This window comes from Anolis carolinensis, unplaced genomic scaffold (genome assembly GCF_035594765.1).
Source record: "Anolis carolinensis isolate JA03-04 unplaced genomic scaffold, rAnoCar3.1.pri scaffold_7, whole genome shotgun sequence".
In the NCBI taxonomy this organism is placed as follows: Eukaryota; Metazoa; Chordata; class Lepidosauria; order Squamata; family Dactyloidae; genus Anolis; species Anolis carolinensis.
This window is the reverse complement of record NW_026943818.1, coordinates 924,812-950,276: the sequence shown is the minus strand read 5'-3', so window position 1 is coordinate 950,276 and position 25,465 is coordinate 924,812. Positions and strand designations below refer to the sequence as shown.

The following is a 25,465-nucleotide window of genomic DNA, read 5'->3' as shown; positions in this document are numbered from 1 at the left end:
CATCCGTCCACCTATCATCTACTCAACCATCCGTCCACCTATCCTCTACACATCTATCTTATCTATTGATCATCTACTCAACCACCCACCCACCTACCTATCATCTACACATCTATCTATCTATCTAACTGATCATCTACTCAACCATCTATCCACCTATCATCTACTCAACCATCTATTTTCTACACATCTATCTATCTGATCATCTACTCGACCATCTATCCACCTATCATCTACTCAACCATCTATTCTCTACACATCTATCTACTGATCATCTACTCAACCATCTATCCATCCATCCACCCACCTATTGTCTACATGTCTATCTATTGATCATCTACTCAACCATCCATCCACCTATCATCTACTCAACCATCTGTCCATCCACCTACCTATCTTCAACATATCTATCTATCTATCTATCTATCTACTGATCATCTACTCAACCATCCATTCACCTATCATCTACTCAACCATCTATCCATCCACCCACCTATCGTCTACACATCTATCTATCTATTAATCATCTACTTAACCATCCACCACCCACCCACCTATCATCTACACATCTATCTATCTATCTACTGATCATCTACTCAACCATCCATCCACCTATCATCTACTCAACCATCTGTCCATCCACCCACCTATCGTCTACACATCTATCTATCTGTTGATCATCTACTCAACCATCCACCCACCCACCTACCTATCATCTATACATCTATCTATCTATCTATCTACTGATCATTTACTCAACCATCCATCCATCTATCATCTACTCAACCATCTATCCATCCACCTACCTACCTATCATCTATCTATCTATCTACTGATCATCTATCCATCCACCCACCTACCTATCATCTACATATCTATCTATCTATCTATCTATCTATCTACCAATCATCTACTCAACCATCTATCCATCCACCCACTTATCGTCGACACGTCTATCTATTTATCATCTACTCAACCATCCATCCACCTATCATCTACTCAGCCATTTATCCATCCACACACTTATCGTCTACACGTCTATCTATCTATATCTATCTATTGATCATCTACTCAACCATCCATCCACCTATCATCTACTCAACCATCTGTCTATCCACCCACCTATCCTCTACATGTCTATTTATCCATGATCTACTCAACCATCCATCCACCTATCTACTCAACCATCTATCCATCTATCGTCTACATGTCTTATCTATCTATTGATTATCTACTCAACCATCCATCCACCCACCCACCTACCTATCATCTACACATCTATCTATCTATCTACTGATCATTTACTCAACCATCCATCCACCTATCATCTGCTCAACCATCTATCCATCCACGCACTCACCTATCATCTAGCTAGCTAGCTAGCTACTGATCATTTACTCAACCATCAATTCATCCATCCACCCAACTATCATCTACACATCTATTTATCATCTACTCAACCATCCATCCACCTATTATCTACTCAAACATCTATCTATCCATCTCCCACCTATCATCTACTCAGCTATCTATCTATCTATTGATCAGCTACTCAACCATCTATCCATCCATCTATCATCTATTCAACTATCCATCCATCTATCACCTACACTACCAGTTATCTACTCAACTATCATCTACTCAACCACCCTACACCCACTTATCATCTACTCAACCATCTATCCATCCATCTATCCACCTATCATCTACACATCTGTCTCGTATCTGTCTCTCCATCTATCTACTGATCATCTACTGAACCATCCATCCGCCTATCATCTACTCAACCATCCATCCATCCATCCATCCATCTACTCAATTATCCATCAATCTATCATCTACACTATCATCCATCCATCCGTCCATTCATCATCTACTCAACTATCATCTACTCAGCCTATCGTCCTGGGATTTATTTTATTATCCTTTCCCTTTGCATTGGTTTGCATGTCCTTCGGAAGGGGAAATGATACCCGCACGCACAATTGCTTTTGCATATTCTGGGCATTTCAACTTGCAGAGAAGGTCACATGAGAGCGAAGCTTATTTTCCCGATTATAATCCATCTTCGACTTCTTTTTTTGAAAAACTGAGCTTGTATTTGAAGGTGTGTTTTTATTCTTGGCCCTCTGTTTTTTGGAGAGAATGTGTTTTCCGGACTTTATTCATGTTGACAACTAGAAAAAGCCTTGGATCTAATTAAAAGAATTTCCACTTGCGCCTCTCCTGAACCATTTCATTATGCTGCGCTGCACAGATTGCATTTCGAAGCATGGTGATAGCTTAGACCTGACCTTTCCTCCCGAGCTGCCAAGAGGAGAGAAAGACTTTGCCGACTGGTGTGGCATGCAGGCACTGAAAGCTCGCTCGCCTGCCTCCAACCGAGTGCCTCCTCCAGAGTAAGAAACATGTAAGAAGCCTCCTTAAAGCACTCGGCTGCCTGCAGCCGAGCGCCTCCTCTGGATCAACTTACCTCCTTGCTTTGGAAAGAGTGTGTGTGTGGTGCGCAGGGCCAGAAAGCTCACGCACCTGCCTGCAGCCGAGCGCCTCCTCTGGATCAACTTACCTCCTTGCTTTGGAAAGAGTGTGTGTGTGGTGCGCAGGGCCAGAAAGCTCACGCACCTGCCTGCAGCCGAGCGCCTCCTCTAGATCAACTTGCCTTCGTGTTTTGGAAAGAGTGTGTATATGGTGTGCAGAGCCAGAAAGCTCACGCACCTGCCTGCAGCCGAGCGCCGCCTCCAGATCAACTTGCCTTCGTGTTTTGGAAAGAGTGTGCATGTGGTGTGCAGGCACAGAAAGCTCACACGCCTGCCTGCAGCCGAGCGCCTCCTCTAGATCAACTTGCCTCTTTGCTTTGGAGAGAGTGTGTGTGTGGTTTTCAGGCCCAAAAAGCTCACACGCCTGCCTGCAACCGGGCGTCTCCTCTGGAGTAAACTTGCCTCCTTACCTTGGAAAGAGTGTGTGTGTGGCGTGCAGGCCCAGAAAGCTCACATGCCTGCCTGCAGCCGAGCGCCTCCTCTAGATCAACTTGCCTCCTTGCCTTGGAAAGAGTGTGTGTGTGGTTTTCAGGCCCAGAAAGCTCACATGCCTGCCTGCAGCCGAGCGCCTCCTCTAGATCAACTTGCCTCCTTGCCTTGGAAAGAGTGTGTGTGTGGTTTTCAGGCCCAGAAAGCTCACATGCCTGCCTGCAGCCGAGCGCCTCCTCTAGATCAACTTGTCTCCTTGCCTTGGAAAGAGTGTGCATGTGGTGTGCAGGCCCAGAAAGCTCACACGCCTGCCTGCAGCCGAGCGCCTCCTCTAGATCAACTTGCCTCTTTGCTTTGGAAAGAGTGTGTGTGTGGTTTTCAGGCCCAGAAAGCTCACACGCCTGCCTGCAGCCGAGCGCCTCCTCTAGATCAACTTGCCTCCTTGCCTTGGAAAGAGTGTGTGTGTGGTTTTCAGGCCCAGAAAGCTCACACGCCTGCCTGCAGCCGAGCGCCTCCTCTAGATCAACTTGCCTCCTTGCCTTGGAAAGAGTGTGTGTGTGGTTTTCAGGCCCAGAAAGCTCACATGCCTGCCTGCAGCCGAGCGCCTCCTCTAGATCAACTTGCCTCCTTGCCTTGGAAAGAGTGTGTGTGTGGTTTTCAGGCCCAGAAAGCTCACATGCCTGCCTGCAGCCGAGCGCCTCCTCTAGATCAACTTGTCTCCTTGCCTTGGAAAGAGTGTGCATGTGGTGTGCAGGCCCAGAAAGCTCACACGCCTGCCTGCAGCCGAGCGCCTCCTCTAGATCAACTTGCCTCTTTGCTTTGGAAAGAGTGTGTGTGTGGCGTGCAGGCCCAAAAAGCTCACACGCCTGCCTGCAACCGGGCGTCTCCTCTAGAGTAAACTTGCCTCCTTACCTTGGAAAGAGTGTGCGTGTGGTGTGCAGATCCAGAAAGCTCACATACCTACCTGCAGTCGAGCGCCTCCTTGCCTTGGAAAGTGTGTGTGACGTGCAGGCCCAGAAAGCTCACAAGCCTGCCTGCAACCGAGTGCCTCCTCTAGATCAACTTGCCTCCCTGCTTTGGAAAGAGTGTGTGTGTGGTGTGCAGGCCCAGAAAGCTCACACGCCTGCCTGCAGCTGAGCACCTCCTCTGGGGTAAACTTGTCTCCTTACCTTAGAAAGTGTGTATAGCGTGCAGGCCCAAAAAGCTCACACACCTGCCTGCAACTGAGCACCTCCTCTAGAGTAAGAAGCAGGTAAGGCGCCTCCTTAAAGTGCGTGCCTGCCTGCAGTCGAGCGCCGATCCTCTAGAGTATACATACCTCCTTGCCTTGGAAAGTGAGTGTAGTGTGCAGGCCCAGAAAGTGTGTGCACCTGCCTGCAACTGAGCACCTCCTCTAGAGTAGGTAACAGGTAAGACGCCTCCTTCAAGTGCGTGCCTGCCTGCAGCCGAGCGCCGATCCTCTAGAGTATACATACCTCCTTGCCTTGGAAAGTGAGTGTAGTGTGCAGGCCCAGAAAGTGTGTGCACCTGCCTGCAACTGAGCACCTCCTCTAGAGTAGGTAACAGGTAAGACGCCTCCTTCAAGTGCGTGCCTGCCTGCAGCCGAGCGCCGATCCTCTAGAGTATACATACCTCCTTGCCTTGGAAAGTGAGTGTAGTGTGCAGGCCCAGAAAGTGTGTGCACCTGCCTGCAACTGAGCACCTCCTCTAGAGTAGGTAACAGGTAAGACGCCTCCTTCAAGTGCGTGCCTGCCTGCAGCCGAGCGCCGATCCTCTAGAGTATACATACCTCCTTGCCTTGGAAAGTGAGTGTAGTGTGCAGGCCCAGAAAGTGTGTGCATCTGCCTGCAACTGAGCACCTCCTCTAGAGTAGGTAACAGGCAAGACGCCTCCTTCAAGTGCGTGCCTGCCTGCAGCCGAGCGCCGATCCTCTAGAGTATACATACCTCCTTGCCTTGGAAAGTGAGTGTAGTGTGCAGGCCCAGAAAGTGTGTGCATCTGCCTGCAACTGAGCACCTCCTCTAGAGTAGGTAACAGGCAAGACGCCTCCTTCAAGTGCGTGCCTGCCTGCAGCCGAGCGCCGATCCTCTAGAGTATACATACCTCCTTGCCTTGGAAAGTGAGTGTAGTGTGCAGGCCCAGAAAGTGTGTGCACCTGCCTGCAACTGAGCACCTCCTCTAGAGTAGGTAACAGGTAAGACGCCTCCTTCAAGTGCGTGCCTGCCTGCAGCCGAGCGCCGATCCTCTAGAGTATACATACCTCCTTGCCTTGGAAAGTGAGTGTAGTGTGCAGGCCCAGAAAGTGTGTGCATCTGCCTGCAACTGAGCACCTCCTCTAGAGTAGGTAACAGGTAAGACGCCTCCTTCAAGTGCGTGCCTGCCTGCAGCCGAGCGCCGATCCTCTAGAGTATACATACCTCCTTGCCTTGGAAAGTGAGTGTAGTGTGCAGGCCCAGAAAGTGTGTGCATCTGCCTGCAACTGAGCACCTCCTCTAGAGTAGGTAACAGGTAAGACGCCTCCTTCAAGTGCGTGCCTGCCTGCAGCCGAGCGCCGATCCTCTACAGTAGAGCTGAAATGCCTAAAATGATGGGAAGGGGAGCCTGGGAAACGGATCTGGATGAAAACAGATACCTGCCCTCCCAATTTCGAGAGGTGCCCAAAAAATCAAGACACGAAACAGGTCAAGGTTTACCCGGATTGCACAACCCTAGTGTCTAGCGCATGCGCAGAGGCGTCCCAATCAGAACCTAGTAATGGATGAAGAGGAGCCCTGAGAGCGTGCCTGGGAGACCAAAGCATGTGATTCGGGTGACCTTGAGCACACTCGCTGGTTTTGCGGATGTGTTGGTGGCGGAGGACGGGATGCGGGGCGTGATATTTGCTCAGTTACGGTGGAGGAGGACGTCTTTGTGCGAATGGTAATGAGACGGTGAGGTCTGTGTTCACCTGAAGTGCCGCTCCGTGAATCGCAGGCAATTAAACACCTCCGGGATGAAAGGGAAAGGGCAGCGGAGGTTAAGTGAGGAATAATCGGATGCACAGGTGGCAGGAGCAAAGGGAGGGCGCGAGGGATGGAGGAGCGCATGGCTGGCGGCAACGTGGCCTTCCTTCGGGATTCGCGTTTACGCCCCGGCAAGGTCCCGTTGAAGCCTTCCTCCCACCCAGGGCTTGTTCTTGCCCTTCTTTGTGGTCTCTGTACATCACACCAGTACGTGGTTCCTGTGTGTCTTGAATGTCCCAGAAGCATTCTCTCCTGACGTTTCGCCCACATCTATGGCAGGCATCCTCAGAAGTTGTGAGGGTTAACCCCTAGCCCCTCCAGCGCGAGGACAAAAAAAAAACAATGATGAAGACAGAGCTCAATAAAACGAATCTCTTGCACAAATTGCTTCTCACATGGACCATAACATGTTGCATGTTCAAGAGGAGGCAAAGCAGGCAATCTCTACATCAACAGGAACAACAAGAAATATTATTTACCCATAAGCATTCAGAAATAACATACACAGTAGAGTCTCACTTATCCAACACTCGCTTATCCAACGTTCTGGATTATCCAATGCATTTTTGTGGTCAATGTTTTCAATACATCGTGATCTTTTGGTGCTAAATTCATAAATACAGTAATTACTACATAGCATTACTGCGTATTGAACTGCAGTAGAGTCTCACTTATCCAACACTCGCTTATCCAACGTTCTGGATTATCCAGCGCATTTTTGTAGTCAATGTTTGCAATACATCGTGATATTTTGGTGTTAAATTCATAAATACAGTAATTACTACATAGCATTTCTGCGTATTGAACTACTTTTTCTGCCAAATTTGTTGCCTAACATGATGTTTTGGTGCTTAATTTGTAAAATCATAACCTAATTTGATGTTTAATAGGCTTTTCCTTAATCCCTCCTTATTATCCAACATATTCGCTTATCCAACATTCTGCCAGCCCGTTTATATTGGATAAGTGAGACTCTACTGTATTAGAAACCAGTACTTTCTCATTACTTTATTTTCCATATCACCACACTACGCCACAGCAACATGCAGCCAGGTACAGCAAATAATAATAATAATAATAATTATTATTATTATTATTATTATTATTATTATTATTATTTTTATAATCACACAGTCCTAGACACTTGGAAAGTGTTCGACTTGTGGTTTTGTGATACCAAATCCAGGATGTCTATCTTGTTTGCTGTGTCATAATAATAATAATAATAATAATAATACATCACACAGTCCTAGACACTTGGAAGTGTTCGACTTGTGATTTTGTGATACGAAATCCAGCATGTCTACCTTGTTTGCTGTGTCATAAAATAATAATAATAATAATAATAATAATAATAATAATAATAATAACAACAACAACAACAATACATCACACAGTCCTAGACACTTGGAAAGTGTTCGACTTGTGACTTTGTGATACAAAATCCAGCATGTCTATCTTGTTTGCTGTGTCATAATAATAATAATAATAATAATAATAATAATAATAATAATAATAATAAATCACACAGTCCTAGACACTTGGAAGTGTTCGACTTGTGATTTTGTGATACAAAATCCAGCATGTCTATCTTGTTTGCTGTGTCATAATAATAATAATAATAATAATAATAATCATAATAATAATAATACATCACACAGTCCTAGACACTTGGGAAGTGTTCGACTTGTGGTTTTGTGATACGAAATCCAGCATATCTATCTTGTTTGCTGTGTCATAATAAAATAAAATTACTACTACTACTACAACACTTTATTTATATTCCACCCTTACAACATATACACAGATACAAGCAAACATTCAGTGCCTAGCTACAGTGACCTACAGTGAGACACACATACACAAACAAAGGCAAAGGCTTCTCCTTTCATTCCCGGCTCTTCACAGGTTCTGGGGAGATACTTTTCTCCAATTTCAAGCCTAGGAGCCTACGTTGTCACCTATTTATCTACTCACATTTACATGTTTTCGAATTGCTAGATTGGCAGGAGCTGGAGCTGAAAGACGGGAGCTCACTCCGTCTCTGCCAACCGTCAGGTCAGCAGTTCAGCAGCGCAAGGGTTTAACTTATTACGCTACTGCAACAACCAGCATGTGTTTCCTTGTGATGATTCCCATCACATCAGCTGCTTCCTGTTTGCTTGAAAATAAGCTCTTCTTGTTCTCCTTGTGCCCTTCCAGGTGTCCGCACTGAAGAGCAGGTTGAAGAAGGTCTCCATGACCACAGGAGACGGCGTGGCCAGAGCGTTCCTGAAGGCCCAGGCTGCTTTCTTCGGGAGCTACAGAAGCGCCCTGAAGATCGAGCCCGTAAGTAGCCTGGCCTGTTGGAAATGCGACTGTTTAGTTCGTTGTAATGCTTGTGTTCAGTCACTTGGTGTCGCTGTAGTGAAGCATCAACATATTCTGAAATGTGTTTAGTTCATTGTAATGCTCATGTTCAATCACTTGGTGTCGCTGTGGTGAAGTATCAGCATATTCGTAAAAGTATTTAGTTTGTTGTAATGCTCGTGTTCAATCACTTGGTGTCGCTGTGGTGAAACACCAGCATATTCTGAAAGGTGTTTAGTTCGTTGTTATGCTCATGTTCAGTCACTTGGTGTTGCTGTGTTGCTGTGGTGAAACACCAGCATATTCTGAAAGGTGTTTAGTTCGTTGTTATGCTCATGTTCAGTCACTTGGTGTTGCTGTGTTGCTGTGGTGAAACACCAGCATATTCTGAAAGGTGTTTAGTTCGTTGTTATGCTCATGTTCAATCACTTGGTGTTGCTGTGGTGAAGTATCAGCATATCCTGAAATGTGTTTAGTTCATTGTAATGCACATATCCAGTCACTTGGTGTCACTGTGGTGAAGTATCAGTGTATTCTTAAAGGTGTTTTGTTCATTGTAATGCTTGTGTTCAGTCACTTGGTGTCACTGTGGTGAAGCACCAATGTATCTTTAAAGATGCTTAGTTCATTGTAATGCTCGTGTTCAGTCACTTGGTGTCGCTGTGGTGAAATACCAGCATATCCTTAAAGGTGTTTCGTTCGTTGTAATGCTCGTGTTCAGTCACACCAGCATATCCTTAAAGGTGTTTCGTTCGTTGTAATGCTCGTGTTCAGTCACACCAGCATATCCTTAAAGATGTTTAGTTCATTGTAATGCTTGTGTTCAATCACTTGGTGTCGCTGTGGTGAAGTATCAGCATATTCTTAAAAGTATTTAGTTTGTTGTAATGCTCGTGTTCAGTCATTTGGTGTCACTGTGGTGAAGCACCAATGTATCTTTAAAGATGCTTAGTTCATTGTAATGCTCGTGTTCAGTCACTTGGTGTCACTGTGGTGAAGTATCAGCATATCCTGAAATGTGTTTAGTTCATTGTAATGCTCATGTTCAATCACTTGGTGTCGCTGTGGTGAAGTATCAGCATATTCTTAAAAGTATTTAGTTTGTTGTAATGCTCATGTTCAATCACTTGGTGTCACTGTGGTGAAATACCAGCATATCCTTAAAGGTGTTTAGTTCATTGTAATGCTCATGTTCAGTCACTTGGTGTCGCTGTGGTGAAGCACCAGCATATCCTGAAATGTGTTTTTTATGTTGTAATGCTTGTGCTCAGTCATTTGGTGTCGCTGTGGTGAGGTACCAGCACATGGATCTCTCCAAAACTGTACTTAAGGGAATAGAGCAAGAACTCAGTCCCACCTGTGATTCTCCATTGACATGGAAAGCGAAAAGGCGGAAAGTGTTTGTCTGATTCCTCCGGGGAGAATCTCTCTCTCTTTCTCTCTCTCTCTGTCTCTCTTAATTACTGGAATTATACGCAGTTGAATCTGCAGCATGTTTGGGGTTTGTTTCCCTCCTGCCCGCCGTGGGGTGGGTGTACCTGTGGCACATGGGCCTGTGTGGGTGTGTGTCTCTGGAGCTCGTTGAAGCGACAGGTGTGCGCATTGTGTCGCTCAAGTCCCAGCGGTGGGAGCATTAATTCCCAGCCGTGTGAATCGGAGCTCTGGCGCCCCACGGCTGCCCCGCTCTTAAGCCTTGCGGATCCATGGGAGGCGTCCACCAACCTTCCTCCTTCCCGGAGGCTGCCCGTATTCCCTAATGCGCCGTCTGTGGGTTGCCTGGCAACTTGGGAACATGGGTGCCCATGGCGCTGGAGGTGCGCAAGGATTAACCAGCCAGCGTTTATGCGCGGTATAATAAAGATCCGATGCCTTGAAAGACTCCTTGTTGGTAGGCTGAGAGTTTGGGAGGAGAGGCTGGAACCGACTAGTCCCCAAACTACAGCTCGCGGGCCACATGCGGCCCCTCGAAAACATTCATCCGGTCCCTCCGCCGCCACCGAGGAAAGAGGGAACGGCATGTGCCTTTCCTTCCTCCTCGCTCGCCTTCCAATGATTTGCTTGTGCTTTTTATTACGCTATTTTAATTATTATTATTTATTTATTTAATTAATAATTAATTATTAAAGGGTGTTTGGCTTTGTGCTTTTGGTGCGCAAAGGCAGAAGGGGATTGGACTCAATGGCACAAGGGGTCTCTTCCAACCCTTCTTCTTCTTCTTCTTCTTCTTATTATTATTATTATTATATTGTTGTTGTTGTTGTTAACATTGAGACTGGGTGGCCATCTGTCAGGGGTGTTTTGCTTGTGCTTTTGGTGCACAAAGGCAGAAGGGGTTGGACTAAATGTTGTTGTTGTTGTTGTTGTTATTATTATTATTATTATTATTATTATTATTATAAACATTGAGGCTGGATGGTCATCTGCCAGGGGTGCTTTGCTTGTGCTTTTGGTGCACAAAGGCAGACGGGGTTGGACTAAATGTTATTATTATTATTATTATTATTATTATTATTATTATTATAAACATTGAGGCTGGGTGGCCATCTGCCAGGGGTGCTTTGCTTGTGCTTTTGGTGCACAAAGGCAGAAGGGATTGGACTAAATGTTATTATTATTATTATTATTATTATTATTATTATTATTATTATTATTATAATAAACATTGAGGCTGGGTGACCATCTGCCAGGGGTGCTTTGCTTGTGCTTTTGGTGCACAAAGGCAGAAGGGATTGGACTAAATATTGTTGTTGTTGTTGTTGTTGTTGTTGTTGTTGTTGTTGTTGTTGTTGTTGTTGTTATTATTATTATTATTATTATTATTGAGGCTGAGTGGCCATCTGCCAGGGGTGCTTTGCTTGTGGCTTTTGGTGCACAAAGGGGTCTCTTCCAACCCTCTTCATTATGATAATAATAATAATAATAATAATAATAATAATAATAATAATAATATTAACAACATTGAGGCTGGGTGGCCACCTGTCAGGGGTGCTTTGCTTGTGGCTTTTGGTGCACAAAGGGGCCTCTTCCAACCTTCTTTTATTATTATTATTATTATTATTATTATTATTATTATTATTATTACATAGTTTTTGATTGTCCGGTGTTCTAAGCTTCCCTAAAATATAATGGAACTTCTTTTGGCCTTTGTCAGTCGGATCTTGCAGGGATTCCTCTTCACAAACAGTCCTTTTTAATTGCTTAATATTGTGGCGTTTTCAATATCTATAGTTACGTTGCACGGGGAAAGATAGTGGGCAACTTTAAGAGATGCTTCCTTGTTGAAGGCCGGCCTCATGCTCCATCCGACAGTGACGCTTAGTGGCCAGAGGCAACAGTGCAGCAGCGCATGGTTCCTCCTTCTTGAGCATCAAAGAATATATATATACACACACACATACACACATTAAAAACAAACATAAAATTACAACAATATACTCCATCAAGGATTCAAATACCAGGAAACATCTTAGTAGACCTCAGTGTTAGAAGGCCTCAGTGGGAGAAGGCCTCGTATGAGAAGGCCTGGTTGTGAGAGGAGGCTCTGTGAGATTGTTCCCAGGCTGCGTTTCAGTAGAGGGTGAGCTGCCTGACTCCAGTCTGAAAAGGATTGTTCCCAGTCTGCGTTTCAGTAGAGGGTGAGCTCCCTGACTCCAGTTCGGAAAGGATTGTTCCCAGTCTGCGTTTCAGTAGAGGGTGAGCTGCCTGACTCCAGTTTGGAAAGGATTGTTCCCAGTCTGCGTTTCACTAGAGGCTGAGCTGCCTGACTCCAGTTTGGAAAGGATTGTTCCCAGTCTGCGTTTCAGTAGAGGGTGAGCTGCCTGACTCCAGTTTGGAAAGGATTGTTCCCAGTCTGCGTTTCACTAGAGGCTGAGCTGCCTGACTCCAGTTCGGAAAGGATTGTTCCCAGTCTGCGTTTCAGTAGAGGGTGAGCTGCCTGACTCCAGTTTGGAAAGGATTGTTCCCAGTCTGCGTTTCAGTAGAGGGTGAGCTGCCTGACTCCAGTTTGGAAAGGATTGTTCCCAGTCTGCGTTTCAGTAGAGGGTGAGCTGCCTGACTCCAGTTTGGAAAGGATTGTTCCCAGTCTGCGTTTCAGTAGAGGGTGAGCTCCCTGACTCCAGTTCGGAAAGGATTGTTCCCAGTCTGCGTTTCAGTAGAGGGTGAGCTGCCTGACTCCAGTTTGGAAAGGATTGTTCCCAGTCTGCGTTTCACTAGAGGCTGAGCTGCCTGACTCCAGTTTGGAAAGGATTTTTCCCAGTCTGAAAAGGATTGTTTCCAGCCTGCGTTTCAGTAGAGGGTGAGCTCCCTGACTCCAGTCTGAAAAGGACTGTTCCCAGTCTGCGTTTCAGTAGAGGGTGAGCTGCCTGACTCCAGTCTGAAAAGGACTGTTCCCAGTCTGCGTTTCAGTAGAGGGTGAGCTGCCTGACTCCAGTCGGAAAAGGATTGTTCCCAGTCTGCGTTTGAGTAGAGGGTGAGCTGCCTGACTCCAGTCTGAAAAGGACTGTTCCCAGTCTGCGTTTCAGTAGAGGGTGAGCTGCCTGACTCCAGTCTGAAAAGGATTGTTCCCAGTCTGTGTTTCAGTAAAGGGTGAGCTGCCTGACTCCAGTTTGGAAAGGATTGTTCCCAGTCTGCGTTTCAGTAGAGGGTGAGCTGCCTGACTCCAGTCTGAAAAGGATTGTTCCCAGTCTGTGTTTCAGTAAAGGGTGAGCTGCCTGACTCCAGTTTGGAAAGGATTGTTCCCAGTCTGCGTTTCAGTAGAGGGTGAGCTGCCTGACTCCAGTCTGAAAAGGATTGTTCCCAGTCTGTGTTTCAGTAGAGGGTGAGCTGCCTGACTCCAGTCTGAAAAGGATTGTTCCCAGTCTGCGTTTCAGTAGAGGGTGAGCTGCCTGACTCCAGTTTGGAAAGGATTGTTCCCAGTCTGCGTTTCACTAGAGGCTGAGCTGCCTGACTCCAGTTTGGAAAGGATTTTTCCCAGTCTGAAAAGGATTGTTTCCAGCCTGCGTTTCAGTAGAGGGTGAGCTCCCTGACTCCAGTCTGAAAAGGACTGTTCCCAGTCTGCGTTTCAGTAGAGGGTGAGCTGCCTGACTCCAGTCTGAAAAGGATTGTTCCCAGTCTGTGTTTCAGTAAAGGGTGAGCTGCCTGACTCCAGTTTGGAAAGGATTGTTCCCAGTCTGTGTTTCAGTAGAGGGTGAGCTGCCTATTTGTCAGCTTCTCCGCGGCGCATGTTTTGCCGAGCAAATTCTAAAGCCATCAGGAGCCGGAGCAACAGCCAGCATTTTCTCTGCAGCTGGAGAATGATGTTTGCTTCTCTCCTGAAGTAGGAGGCTAAAAATAAGCACTGGCCTTTCTTTAGTGAATCAGCAATTAAACTTGTTAACAAAGAAAAAGCGGATAGAGTATGGAAGAGGAAAGGGCCATCATCCACTTCCATGCTCGGAGATTGCGCCTCTCATCTCAAGCAGAGTACATTGCAGCTCAACAAAACACAGACATCTGGATGAGGCAGGTTTGGGACAACACATTCTTCCTCTCAGACACAACCTGAATCAACATATTGCAGTTCCATAACAGACGTTGTAGGTCTTCTTATGAATGCGCACAGACTACGCTATCATCGGCATATTCGAGTTCTATAACAGACGTTGTAGACCTTTTTCTGAATGCTCACAGACTGTCAGAATGCAAAAGCCGGGGTCAGGGTGTGAGTTGGTGGGTTTCTTCAACACCATCGATCAACAGCTCCGGACCAGCACCCTGACGAATTGGTGAACTTCTGCCCTCACCAATTCCTCTCCAGTGTCAGACGCAAAGACATCTGCAGTCTGAAGTTCAAACACTTATTTAATATTTACAAAGATATTTACAAACAGCAAAGTCCATCGCTCGAAGCCGGCATTCTTCCCTTTGTCTCTCAACTCGGCACACACAGCTCAACAAGGGAGATAAGAAGGCACATTCCTTAGTCTGAAGGAAGTTCCGACCTCCAAGGCCGGAAATCATGTCTCATAGGTCACAGCAGGCTGTCAGTCAAAACTAGCGTGCTGTTAACTGTTTCATTGCTGAAACACACACTTGCAAAACAGCAGAAAACACTTGATTTACATTTCATATACACACAACCCAAAATCCAACGCTATCATCGGCATATTGGGAGTTCTATAACAGACGTTGTAGGTCTTCTGAATGCGCACAGACTATGATATCATCGACATATTGGAGTTCTATAACAGATGTTGTATGTTTTCTGAATGCGCACAGACGACGCAATCATCGGCATATTGGAGTTCTATAACAAACATTGTAGACCTTCTTCTGAATGTGCACAGACTACGCTATCATCAGCGTATTAGAGTTCTATAACAGATGTTGTAGGTGTTTTTCTGAATGCGCACAGACTACGCTATCATCGACATATCGGAGTTCTATAACAGATGTTGTTGTTATTGCGCCAAATTGCTATGTGTGTGTGTAAAGAAATTCTTGCAAAGTTGGTTTGTAAAAGAACTCTGCAAAAGAGCTCAGCTTTGCAGAGGCAAAGCCACGCCTAAAACAATGTATCTGTTTGCTGGCAGATGGCTTAGACTGTCAGTTGGGAATTTGAGCTTCAAGAGAGAGCACAGGAAAGTCAGACTCTCTTGCTACGGTCGAGTAGCAGTTTGAATATGATATGCTGTATATATTGAATATGCTGATTGATTAGTTATTGATCTTATGCAACTACATGGACATTGTACGATTGCAGAACTGTTTTATTTGACTTCAACTCAACAAGCAAGAGTAAAATTTCCTTTTGTTCTTTCAATTCAGTTCTTTGCACATGGTGTTAACTGGACGCTACTGGTTCCACTATACATTCACTCCCTAATAGTTGTGACCTTGCTTTTGGCTTTCATTAGCTTCCCATCGGTCCGAGAGATGATTTCCACTCCGGTGGGAAGCTTCCCACCAACAAGACGAAGTATCATAGCGACGAAGATGGAGAATAAGGTTGGGGCCATAGCGCATCCCAATTTGACACCTGACTTATTTAACTTGGGAGAAGGCGCATCAAGCACTTTCAGTACTTGTAACGATGCATCAATGCTTAGTATGGTAATGGCGCCGACCTTCCGCGCACCAAATGTTATTCCCGGCGCACCAAACATTCCCTCCGTTCTGGGTTGTCTCAGCTTCGCTTTCACATGATGCGCTCCTCCCCGGAGAGAACATGCCTCTCGCCGCCTTAGACTGAATTTAAAGTGTATCTATATTTAATAGGCGGCTATGGATAACAAATCGAGGGTTATTCTTTATTTATATTTAAAGGGGGCAAATAATGGCCCCGGCGTCCTTTTGGCAGGAAGCGCGTTGTCGTTTTGGGCGGAATATGTATGCGCCTCCCTTGTGCGTTATTAGCCGAGCCGGCGTCTCAAAACTTCTCCCGGAAAGTGTGGAAACGCACACCGACTCAATTACCCGGGCCCAAAAAATAAAATGCAAGTGCGACAAAGGAAACGCAAGCTTAGGAGACCGAGGGAGTCGCCGTGGGATAATTTACCCGCCGAACCCTTCCGTTTCCTCTCCACCGTTGCTCACACATTGCCGCGCCACTTGCGCACCATCCAAATCCTCCGCTATCGATGGGGGCATTGAACGAAAGAGCTGGACTGCGATTGAGATAATTATTATTTTTTTACTTTTAATTTCATTTTACTTTTATTTATTATATATATATATACTAGCTGTGCCCAGCCATGCATTGCTGTGGCATTGTCTGGTGGTGTCTGTATTTTATAGGCAGTGTGGAAGAGGCCTAAGTGAGGCCTAACTCTGCCTGTCCCCTGGGCTGAGTGGGTTGCTAGGAGACCAAGTGGGCGGAGCTTAGCCTTCTAACTGGCAGCAATTGGATAAAAACAATTATTCCTCTCCCTCTAATTAGGACTTTATTTTTCTTTTCTTTTTGTTGCATCAACCTAGAGGCATGGATGAGGGGTTGTGCTGTCAATTTTTGAGGTTGTGCGGTGTTTAGTTTTGTTGTTTTGTCGGTCGCCAGGATTCCATCACTCTTTTATATATATAGATATATATACTAGCTGTGCCCGGCCACGCGTTGCTGTGGCAAAGTATGGAGGTATAATTACTACATAGCATTACTGCGCATTGAACTACCTTTTCTGTCAAATTTGTTGTATCACATGATGTTTTAGTGCTTAATTTGTAAAATCATCACCTAATTTGATGCTTAATAGGTTTTTCCTGAATCCCTTCTTATTATCCAACATATTCACTTATCCAACATTCTGCCGGCCTGTTTATGTTGGATAAGTGAGACTCTACTGTATATTGATAATCTAATATTATCTGCTTAGTACTGGATTATATGAGGCCCCTTCTACACAGCTGGATGAAATGCACACTGAAGTGGATTATATGGCAGTGTGGACTCAAGATAATCTAGTGCAAAGCAGATAATGTAAGATTCTAAATAGGTTATATAGCTGTGTGGAAGGGCCTTGAGTCTACATTGCCATATAATCCAGTTAAAATCTGATAATCTGTGGAAGAGGCCTAAGTGAGGCCTAACTGTGCCTGTCCCCTGGGCTGAGTAGGTTTGCTAGGAGACCAAGTGGGCGGAGCTTAGCCTTCAAACTGGCAGCAATTGCATAAAAGCTATTATTTCTCTCCCTGTAATTAGGACTTTATTTTTCTTTTCCTTTTTGTTGTATCAACCTAGAGCCGTGGATGATGGGTTGTGTTGTCAAATTTCGAGGTTGGGGGGCCTGTAGTTTTGTTGTTTTGTCCGCTGCCCTGATGCCATCACTCTTTTATATATATAGATATATTATTACTATTATATTATTATTATTACATTATTCATTATTCATGACTACATTGAAACTACAATAGAGAGAAATCAGCGTGGAAATTGCAAGAGGTCCCATAGATTGTTGTACATGGAAATAATGGTAGTAAATAGTTTTTGATTTATTCAATATAGTTATATACAGTATATACAGTAATTATTTTTTACTTTTATTTTTCACTTTTATTTTATTTTACTTTTATTTATTTTATGATTTATTTATTATATTCATTTTTATTTTATTTTATTTTTACTTTACTGTTATTTTTATTTTATTTTTTACTATCTGCCCAGAAGGCAAACATTCTCACCCCAAAACTCCTCCAGTAATCCAATTTCGGCATATCAGCTCTGTGCACCAAGTTTGGTCCGAATCCATCGGTGTTTGGGTTCTGAAAGTAGAGCTTCCAAAGATCCACAGAGATACTCAGCAAGCGAGAGTCCAAAAGTGGCAGGCTAAGACCCGGAACCTCAGTCAGGGGCTGAGACCGGATGAGAGACTCCCTCCTGGGCACACAGAGGAGGTGGAAGGATATGGAAGCGGGATAGAAAAATAATGTATCATCATTATTATTGTTGTTGTTGTTGTTGTTATTATTATTATTATTATTATTATTATTATTATTATTATTATTATTAGGACATCCTATTGACCCATGAACTGAACAAAGCTTGAAGGCAGCCTCATGCTCCTTTAATCAGAAAAATACGTTCTTGAGTTGATGCAATTTCGAGGCCTTCCAAGGGTCTGTTGATGAGCCCTCTCCAGGCTCTGCTTGAAAACATCCGAAGGAACACTTATGTTTTCCAAGCCTCGGCTCCGCAGAGCCATTTTGCACTTGACCTTCTCGTAAACACGGAGTTTCTGGAACCCAAAGTACTAGAGAACTACTGCATGGAGCACCATTACCTTTCTGCCGGAGCGGTACCTATTGATCTACTCACATTTGCATGTTTTTGAACTGCGAAGTTGGCAGAAGCTGGGGCTAACAGTGGGAGCTCACCCGGCTCTGTGGTCCGTAGACACCTCCAAGGACATGTGGTCGCTGGCATGACAGCATGGAGCACCATTACCTTCCCGCCGAAGCAATACCTATTGATCTACTCACATTTCCATGTTTTTGAACTGTGAGGTTGGCAGAAGCTGGGGCTAACAGTGGGAGCTCACCTGGCTCTGTTGTCCGTAGACACCTCCAAGGACATGTGGTCGCTGGCATGACAGCATGGAGCACCATTATCTTCCCACCGAAGCAAAACCTATTGATCTACTCACATTTCCATGTTTTTGAACTGTGAGGTTGGCAGAAGCTGGGGCTAACAGTGGGAGCTCACCTGGCTCTGTTGTCCGTAGACACCTCCAAGGTCTTGTGGTCGCTGTCATGACTGCATGGAGCGCTGTTACCAAAGCGGTACCTATTGATCTGCTCACATTTGCATATTTTCGAACTGTTCGGTTGGAGAAGCTGGGGCTAACAACAGGAGCTCACCTGACTCCGTTGTCCGTAGACACCTCCAAGGTCATGTGGTCGCTGTCATGACAGCATGGAGCACCATTACCTTTCTGCCAGAGCAGTACCTATTGATCTACTCACATTTGCATATTTTCGAACTGTTCGGTTTGAGAAGCTGGGGCTAACAACAGGAGCTCACCTGGCTCCGTTGTCCGTAGACACCTCCAAGGTCATGTGGTCGCTGTCATGACAGCATGGAGCACCATTACCTTTCTGCCAGAGCAGTACCTATTGATCTACTCACATTTGCATATTTTCGAACTGTTCGGTTGGAGAAGCTGGGGCTAACAGCAGGAGCTCACCCGGCTCCGTTGTCCGTAGGCACCTCCAAGGTCTTGTGGTCGCTGTCATGACAGCATGGAGAACCATTACCTTTCTGCCAGAGCAGTAACTATTGATCTACTAATATTTGCATGTTTTCAAACTGCGAGGTTGGCAGAAGCTGGGGCTAACAGCGGGAGCTCACTCGGCTCCCCCGGATTCGAACCTGTGACCTTTTGGTCCGCAAGTTCAGCAGCTCAGTTGTCATCTTTGCTTCCTTGACTCCAAAAACGTCTTGCCGTGATCGTCTCCACAACCCGTTAAAGACTTAAACTCGGTTCAATCTGTACATAGTTTTTTTCTAACGACGCGCACTAATTGCATCTCTTTAATAGAATAATATGTTTATTTTGAAAAGGAAATAACTCAGTTTGTCCTGATTCCCAACAAGGAAAGTTCAAAGGCAGGGAAGCAAACAAGCGTCGGGACTTCAAGGGAAGCGTCAGAGATAAACAAAGAGAAACGATGTCGTAAGGCGCGCATGATGTGCTCATGGCGCTCCAAAAACAATATTAATAATAATAATAATAATAATAATAATAATAATAATATTAATAGCGGAGGCGAGACAGAAACGGGCCTCGCCATTACCATAAAGCTGCCGACTTCGTAACGCCATCAAAATCCGCATTCGGATCTGCAGCCGTTATGCGCATAATTTTTCATGCACCGCACGAAATAGCAAGTCGAGTTACCACTTGCAAAATGCATATTTCACTCACTCTATTTATTATTACATTTCTTATTTTACTGCATTATTATTACAATTAGGAAGAACTTCCTGACTGTGTGAGACAGAGCTGTTCAACAGTGGAACTCTCTGCCTCTGCTCCGAAGCCCACAAAGGAGACTATACCATACTCTGCAGCAGAGAGTTCCACTGCTGAACATCTCTCTCTCAGAGACAAGTTCAGGTGGACCCGGAAGAGCCAGATCGGCGCCTGTTCTGGTGGGGAGCTCACGGAGCTTAATGATGCGCCTTCGTAATCCGCAGCTGAGGCCGGCCCTTCCCCCTTTACACCTAATTAGCCTCATTAACGAGCTCCTCCGCTCTCCATAGACTTCTCCCAGGTCCATGCGCCGCCGATGCCGATGCCGCCGAAAGCCTTAATTGCGCTCCGTCTCACTCTTGACGATGGACGTGATGGATGTGCAGTGCGCTTGTTTACAACGCACAATGAGGCCGTTAACCCTTCAAGCCCCTGCGCCGGTTGGTCAAAAGCAGGACAATAAACCATCCAACCCTTTCCCAGAAGCACTCCCTCCTGACGTTTCGCCCACACCTATGATATGCATCCTCAGAGGTCTGTTGGAAACAAGGCAAGTGGGGTTGATATATATATATCTGTGGAAAGTCCAGAAAGAACTCTTGGTCAAAAGCAGGACAATAAACCACCCAACCCTTTCCCAGAAGCACTCCCTCCTGACGTTTCGCCCACACCTATGATATGCATCCTCAGAGGTCTGTTGGAAACAAGGCAAGTGGGGTTGATATATATATATCTGTGGAAAGTCCAGAAAGAACTCTTGGTCAAAAGCAGGACAATAAACCACCCAACCCTTTCCCAGAAGCACTCCCTCCTGACGTTTCGCCCACACCTGTGATATGCATCCTCAGAGGTCTGTTGGAAACAAGGCAAGTGGGGTTGATATATATATATCTGTGGAAAGTCCAGAAAGAACTCTCGCCTGTCAGAGGCAAGTGGGAATGTTGCAATCACCCAGCTCGATGAGCACTGAATGGCCTTGCAGCTGCAAAGCCTGGCTGCTTCCTGCCTGGAAAGGGGGGGGGCGGGAATCCTTTGTTTGGGAGGTTTCCAGACAGGACACAGTCAGGACCAGCTAACACCTCCCAAACAAAGGATTCTCCCCTCCCCACTTCCAGGCAGGAAGCAACCAGGCCTTGAAGCTGCAAGGCCATTCAGTGCTCATCAAGCTGGGCGATTGCAACATTCACACTTGCCTCCGACAGGCAAGGGTTCCTTCTCTCTTCCATCCTCCCTACAACAACAACAACAATAACAACAACAATAATAATAGTAATAGTAATAATCCCCAGAGGGATTCCCCCAGGCAGGAAGCAGCCAGGCCTTGAAGCTGCAAGGCCATTCAGTGCTCATCGAGCTGGGCAATTGCAACATTCACGCTTGCCTCTGACAGGCGAGAGTTCTTTCTTAATCCCACCCTCCCAACAACAACAACAACAACAATAATAATAATACTCCCCAGAGGGATTCCCCCATCCAGGCAGGAAGCAGCCAGGCCTTGAAGCTGCAAGGCCATTCAGTGCTCATCGAGCTGGGCGATTGCAACATTCACGCTTGCCTCTGACAGGCGAGAGTTCTTTCTTAATCCCACCCTCCCAATAATAATAATAATAATAATCATCATCATCATCATCCTCCCCAGAGGGATTCCCCCAGGCAGGGAGCAGCCAGGCTTTGCAGCTGCAATGCCATTCAGTGCTCATCGAGCTGGGCGATTGCAACGTTCCCACTTGCCTCCGACAGGCGAGGGTTTTTTCTTTCTCCCACTTTCCTAACAACAACAACAACAACAACAACAATAACAACAACAATAATAATAATAAATATAATGATAATAATAAATATAATGATAATAATAATAATAATATCTGAAAATACATCACACAGTCCTAGACACTTGGGAAGTGTTCGACTTGGGATTTTGTGAAACGAAATCCAGCATATCTGTCTTGTTTGCTGTGTCATAATAATAATAATAATAATAATAATAATAATAATAATAATAGTAATAATAATAATAATAATACATCACACAGTCCTAGACACTTGGGAAGTGTTCGACCTGTGATTTTGTGATATGAAATCCAGCATATATATATCTCGTTTGCTGTATTATATTGTGTCTTTGTGTCAATAATAATAATAATAATAATAATAATAATAATAATAATAATAATAATACATCACACAGTCCTAGACACTTGGGAAGTGTTTGACTTGTGATTTTGTGATACGAAATCCTGCATGTCTGTCTTGTTTGCTGTGTCATAATAAAATAATAATAATAATAATAATAATAATAATAATAATAATAATAATAATAATAATTTGCCCTCTGTCCGGACGCGTTAGGAGTGCGCTTGGACTCCTGCCCCAGAGTTTCAGCTCCGCGCCACCGGTCATGTGCTTGTCTCCACGACAACAACTCCACGATGTGTAAACGTCCATGCTCCGAGCCAGATGCTCCTCGGCTCATGTGATCTAATTAGAAGGGAGACACACACACCGAAAGCACATGCAGCTCTGTGGTGTTGCATTCGTGGAAGAGGTGGGAATGAACTGGTGGTGGTCATGCGCCAGACTCGGTCTTAGCGTGTGGCATTTTCATGCCTGAGCATGGTCACTGGGCATGTGTCCCGTGGCCCATGGAGAGGGGGTTGCCTGGGAAAGACAGACACTCCGTTGTGGTGGATCAGATACAGGAAGTCCACAAGTTACGAGCAAGATAAGTTGTGGTCCATAAAAGCCATCGGAGGTGTGCTTCATCTGGACCTTCAATGTTTATGTCAATGTTGAGTGATGTCAACTGAACATGGTCTACAAGAGTGATCAGATATGTGTCCAGTGTTGATGTCAGCGTTGAGTGATGTCAACTGAACATGGTCTACAAGAGTGATCAGATATGTGTCCAGTGTTGATGTCAGCGTTGAGTGATGTCCACTGAACATGGTCTACAAGAGTGATCAGATATGTGTCCAGTGTTGATGTCAGCGTTGAGTGATGTCCACTGAACATGGTCTACAAGAGTGATCAAATATGTGTCCAGTGTTGATGTCAGCGTTGAGTGATGTCCACTGAACATGGTCTACAAGAGTGATCAGATATGTGTCCAGTGTTGATGTCAGCGTTGAGTGATGTCAACTGAACATGGTCTACAAGAGTGATCAGATATGTGTCCAGTGTTGATGTCAGCGTTGAGTGATGTCCACTGAACATGGTCTACAAGAGTGATCAGATATGTGTCCAGTGTTGATGTCAGCGTTGAGTGATGTCCACTGAACATGGTCTACAAGAGTGATCAAATATGTGTCCAGTGTTGATGTCAGCGTTGAGTGATGTCCACTGAACATGGTCTACAAGAGTGATCAGATATGTGTCCAGTGTTGATGTCAGCGTTGAGTGATGTCAACTGAACATGGTCTACAAGAGTGATCAGATATGTGTCCAGTGTTGATGTCAGCGTTGAGTGATGTCCACTGAACATGGTCTACAAGAGTGATCAGATATGTGTCCAGTGTTGATGTCAGCGTTGAGTGATGTCCACTGAACATGGTCTACAAGAGTGATCAAATATGTGTCCAGTGTTGATGTCAGCGTTGAGTGATGTCCACTGAACATGGTCTACAAGAGTGATCAGATATGTGTCCAGTGTTGATGTCAGCGTTGAGTGATGTCAACTGAACATGGTCTACAAGAGTGATCAGATATGTGTCCAGTGTTGATGTCAGCGTTGAGTGATGTCAACTGAACATGGTCTACAAGAGTGATCAGATATGTGTCCAGTGTTGATGTCAGCGTTGAGTGATGTCCACTGAACATGGTCCATATGAGGGATCAGATATGTGCTTCATCTGGACCTCCAGTGTTGATGTCAGTGTTGAGTGATATTATCTGAACATGGTCTACAAGAGTGATCAGATATGTGTCCGGTGTTGATGTCAGTGTTGAGTGATGTCAACTGAACATGGACTATAAGAGTGATGAGATGTGTGCTCCATGTGGACCTCCAGTGTTGATGTCAATGTTGAGGGATGTCAACTGAACATGGACTATAAGAGTGATGAGATGTGTAGTTCTTCTGGACCTCTAATGTTGAGGGATGTCAACTGAACATGGTCCATAAGAGTGATCAGATGTGTAGTTCTTCTGGCCCTCCAATGTTGAGGGATGTCAACTGAACATGGCCCATAAGAGTGATCAGATGTGTAGTTCTTCTGGACCTCCAATGTTGATGTCAGTGTTGAGTGATGTCAACTGAACATGGTCCATATGAGGGATCAAATATATGTGTTCAGTGTTGATGTCAGTGTTGAGTGATCTCAACTGAACATGGTCCATTAGAGCGATGAGATATGTGCTTCATCTGGACCTCCAATGTTAATGTCAATGTTGAGTGAAGTCAATGAACATGGTCCATAAGAGTGATCAGATATATGTGTTCAGTGTTGATGTCAATGTTGAGTGATGTCATCTGAACATGGTCCATATGAGGGATCAGATATGTGCTTCATCTAGACCTCCAATGTTGATGTCAATGTTGAGTGAAGTCAACTGAACATGGTCCATAAGAGTGATCATATGTGTCCTTCTTCTGGACCTCCAGTGTTGATGTCAATGTTGCGTGAGGTCAACTGACCATGGTCCATAAGAGGGATCAGACATGTGCTTCATCTGAACCTCCAATGTTGAGTGATGTCAACTGGACATGGTCCATAAGAGCGATTAGATATGTGTCCAGTGTTGATGTCAGTGTTTGAGTGATGTCATCTGAACATGGTCCATAAGAATGATCGGATATATGTGTTCAGTGTTGATGTCAATGTTGAGTGATGTCAACTGAACATGGTCTATAAGAGGAATCAAGTGTGTGCTTCATCTGGACCTTCAGTGTTTATGTCATTGTCAGTGTTGAGTGATGTCATCTGAACATGGTTCATATGAGTGATCAGATATATGCTTCTTCTGGACCTCCAGTGTTGATGTCAGTGTTGAGTGATATCATCTGAACATGGTCTACAAGAGTGATCAGATATGTGTCCAGTGTTGATGTCAATGTTGAGTGATGTGAACTGAATATGGTCCATAAGAGTGATCAGATATATGTGTTCAGTGTTGATGTCAGTGTTGAGTGATGTCAACTGAACATGGTCCATTAGAGTGATGAGATATGTGCTTCATCTGGACCTCCAATGTTGATGTCAATGTTGAATGATGTCAACTGAACATGGTCCATAACAGTGATCAGAGGTGTGCTTCATCTGGACATTCAGTGTTGATGTCAATGTCTAGTGATGTCAACTGAACATGGTCCATAAGAGCGATTAGATGTGTGCTTCATCTGGATTTCCAGTGTTGATGTCAATGTTGAGTGAAGTCAGTGAACATGGTTCATAAGAGGGATCAGACATGTGCTTCATCTGAACCTCCAATGTTGAGTGATGTCAACTGGACATGGTCCATAAGAGTGATTAGATATGTGTCCAGTGTTGATGTCAATGTTGAGCAATGTCATCTGAACATGGTCCATAAGAATGATCGGATATATGTGTCCAGTGTTGATGTCAATGTTGAGTGATGTCAACTGAACATGGTCCATATGAGGGATGAAGTGTGAGCTTCATCTGGACCTTCAGTGTTTATGTCATTGTCAGTGTTGAGTGATGTCATCAGAACATGGTCCATATGAGGGATCGGATGTGTCCTTCTTCTG

The 25,465-nt window shown here is 44.9% G+C and overlaps 1 protein-coding gene across 13 annotated transcripts in view; it reads left to right on the top strand.

The window, feature by feature from the left end:
• Nucleotides 1-25,465, top strand: part of dennd1a (DENN domain containing 1A) — a 203,359-nt gene that overhangs the window by 142,550 nt on the left and 35,344 nt on the right. For all 13 annotated transcript variants that reach the window (XM_062959488.1, XM_062959482.1, XM_062959484.1 and 10 more), the window contains one exon: nt 8,171-8,296. In XM_062959488.1, coding sequence (XP_062815558.1) covers nt 8,171-8,296 — 126 coding nt within the window. The remainder of the gene's footprint in view (nt 1-8,170; nt 8,297-25,465) is intronic.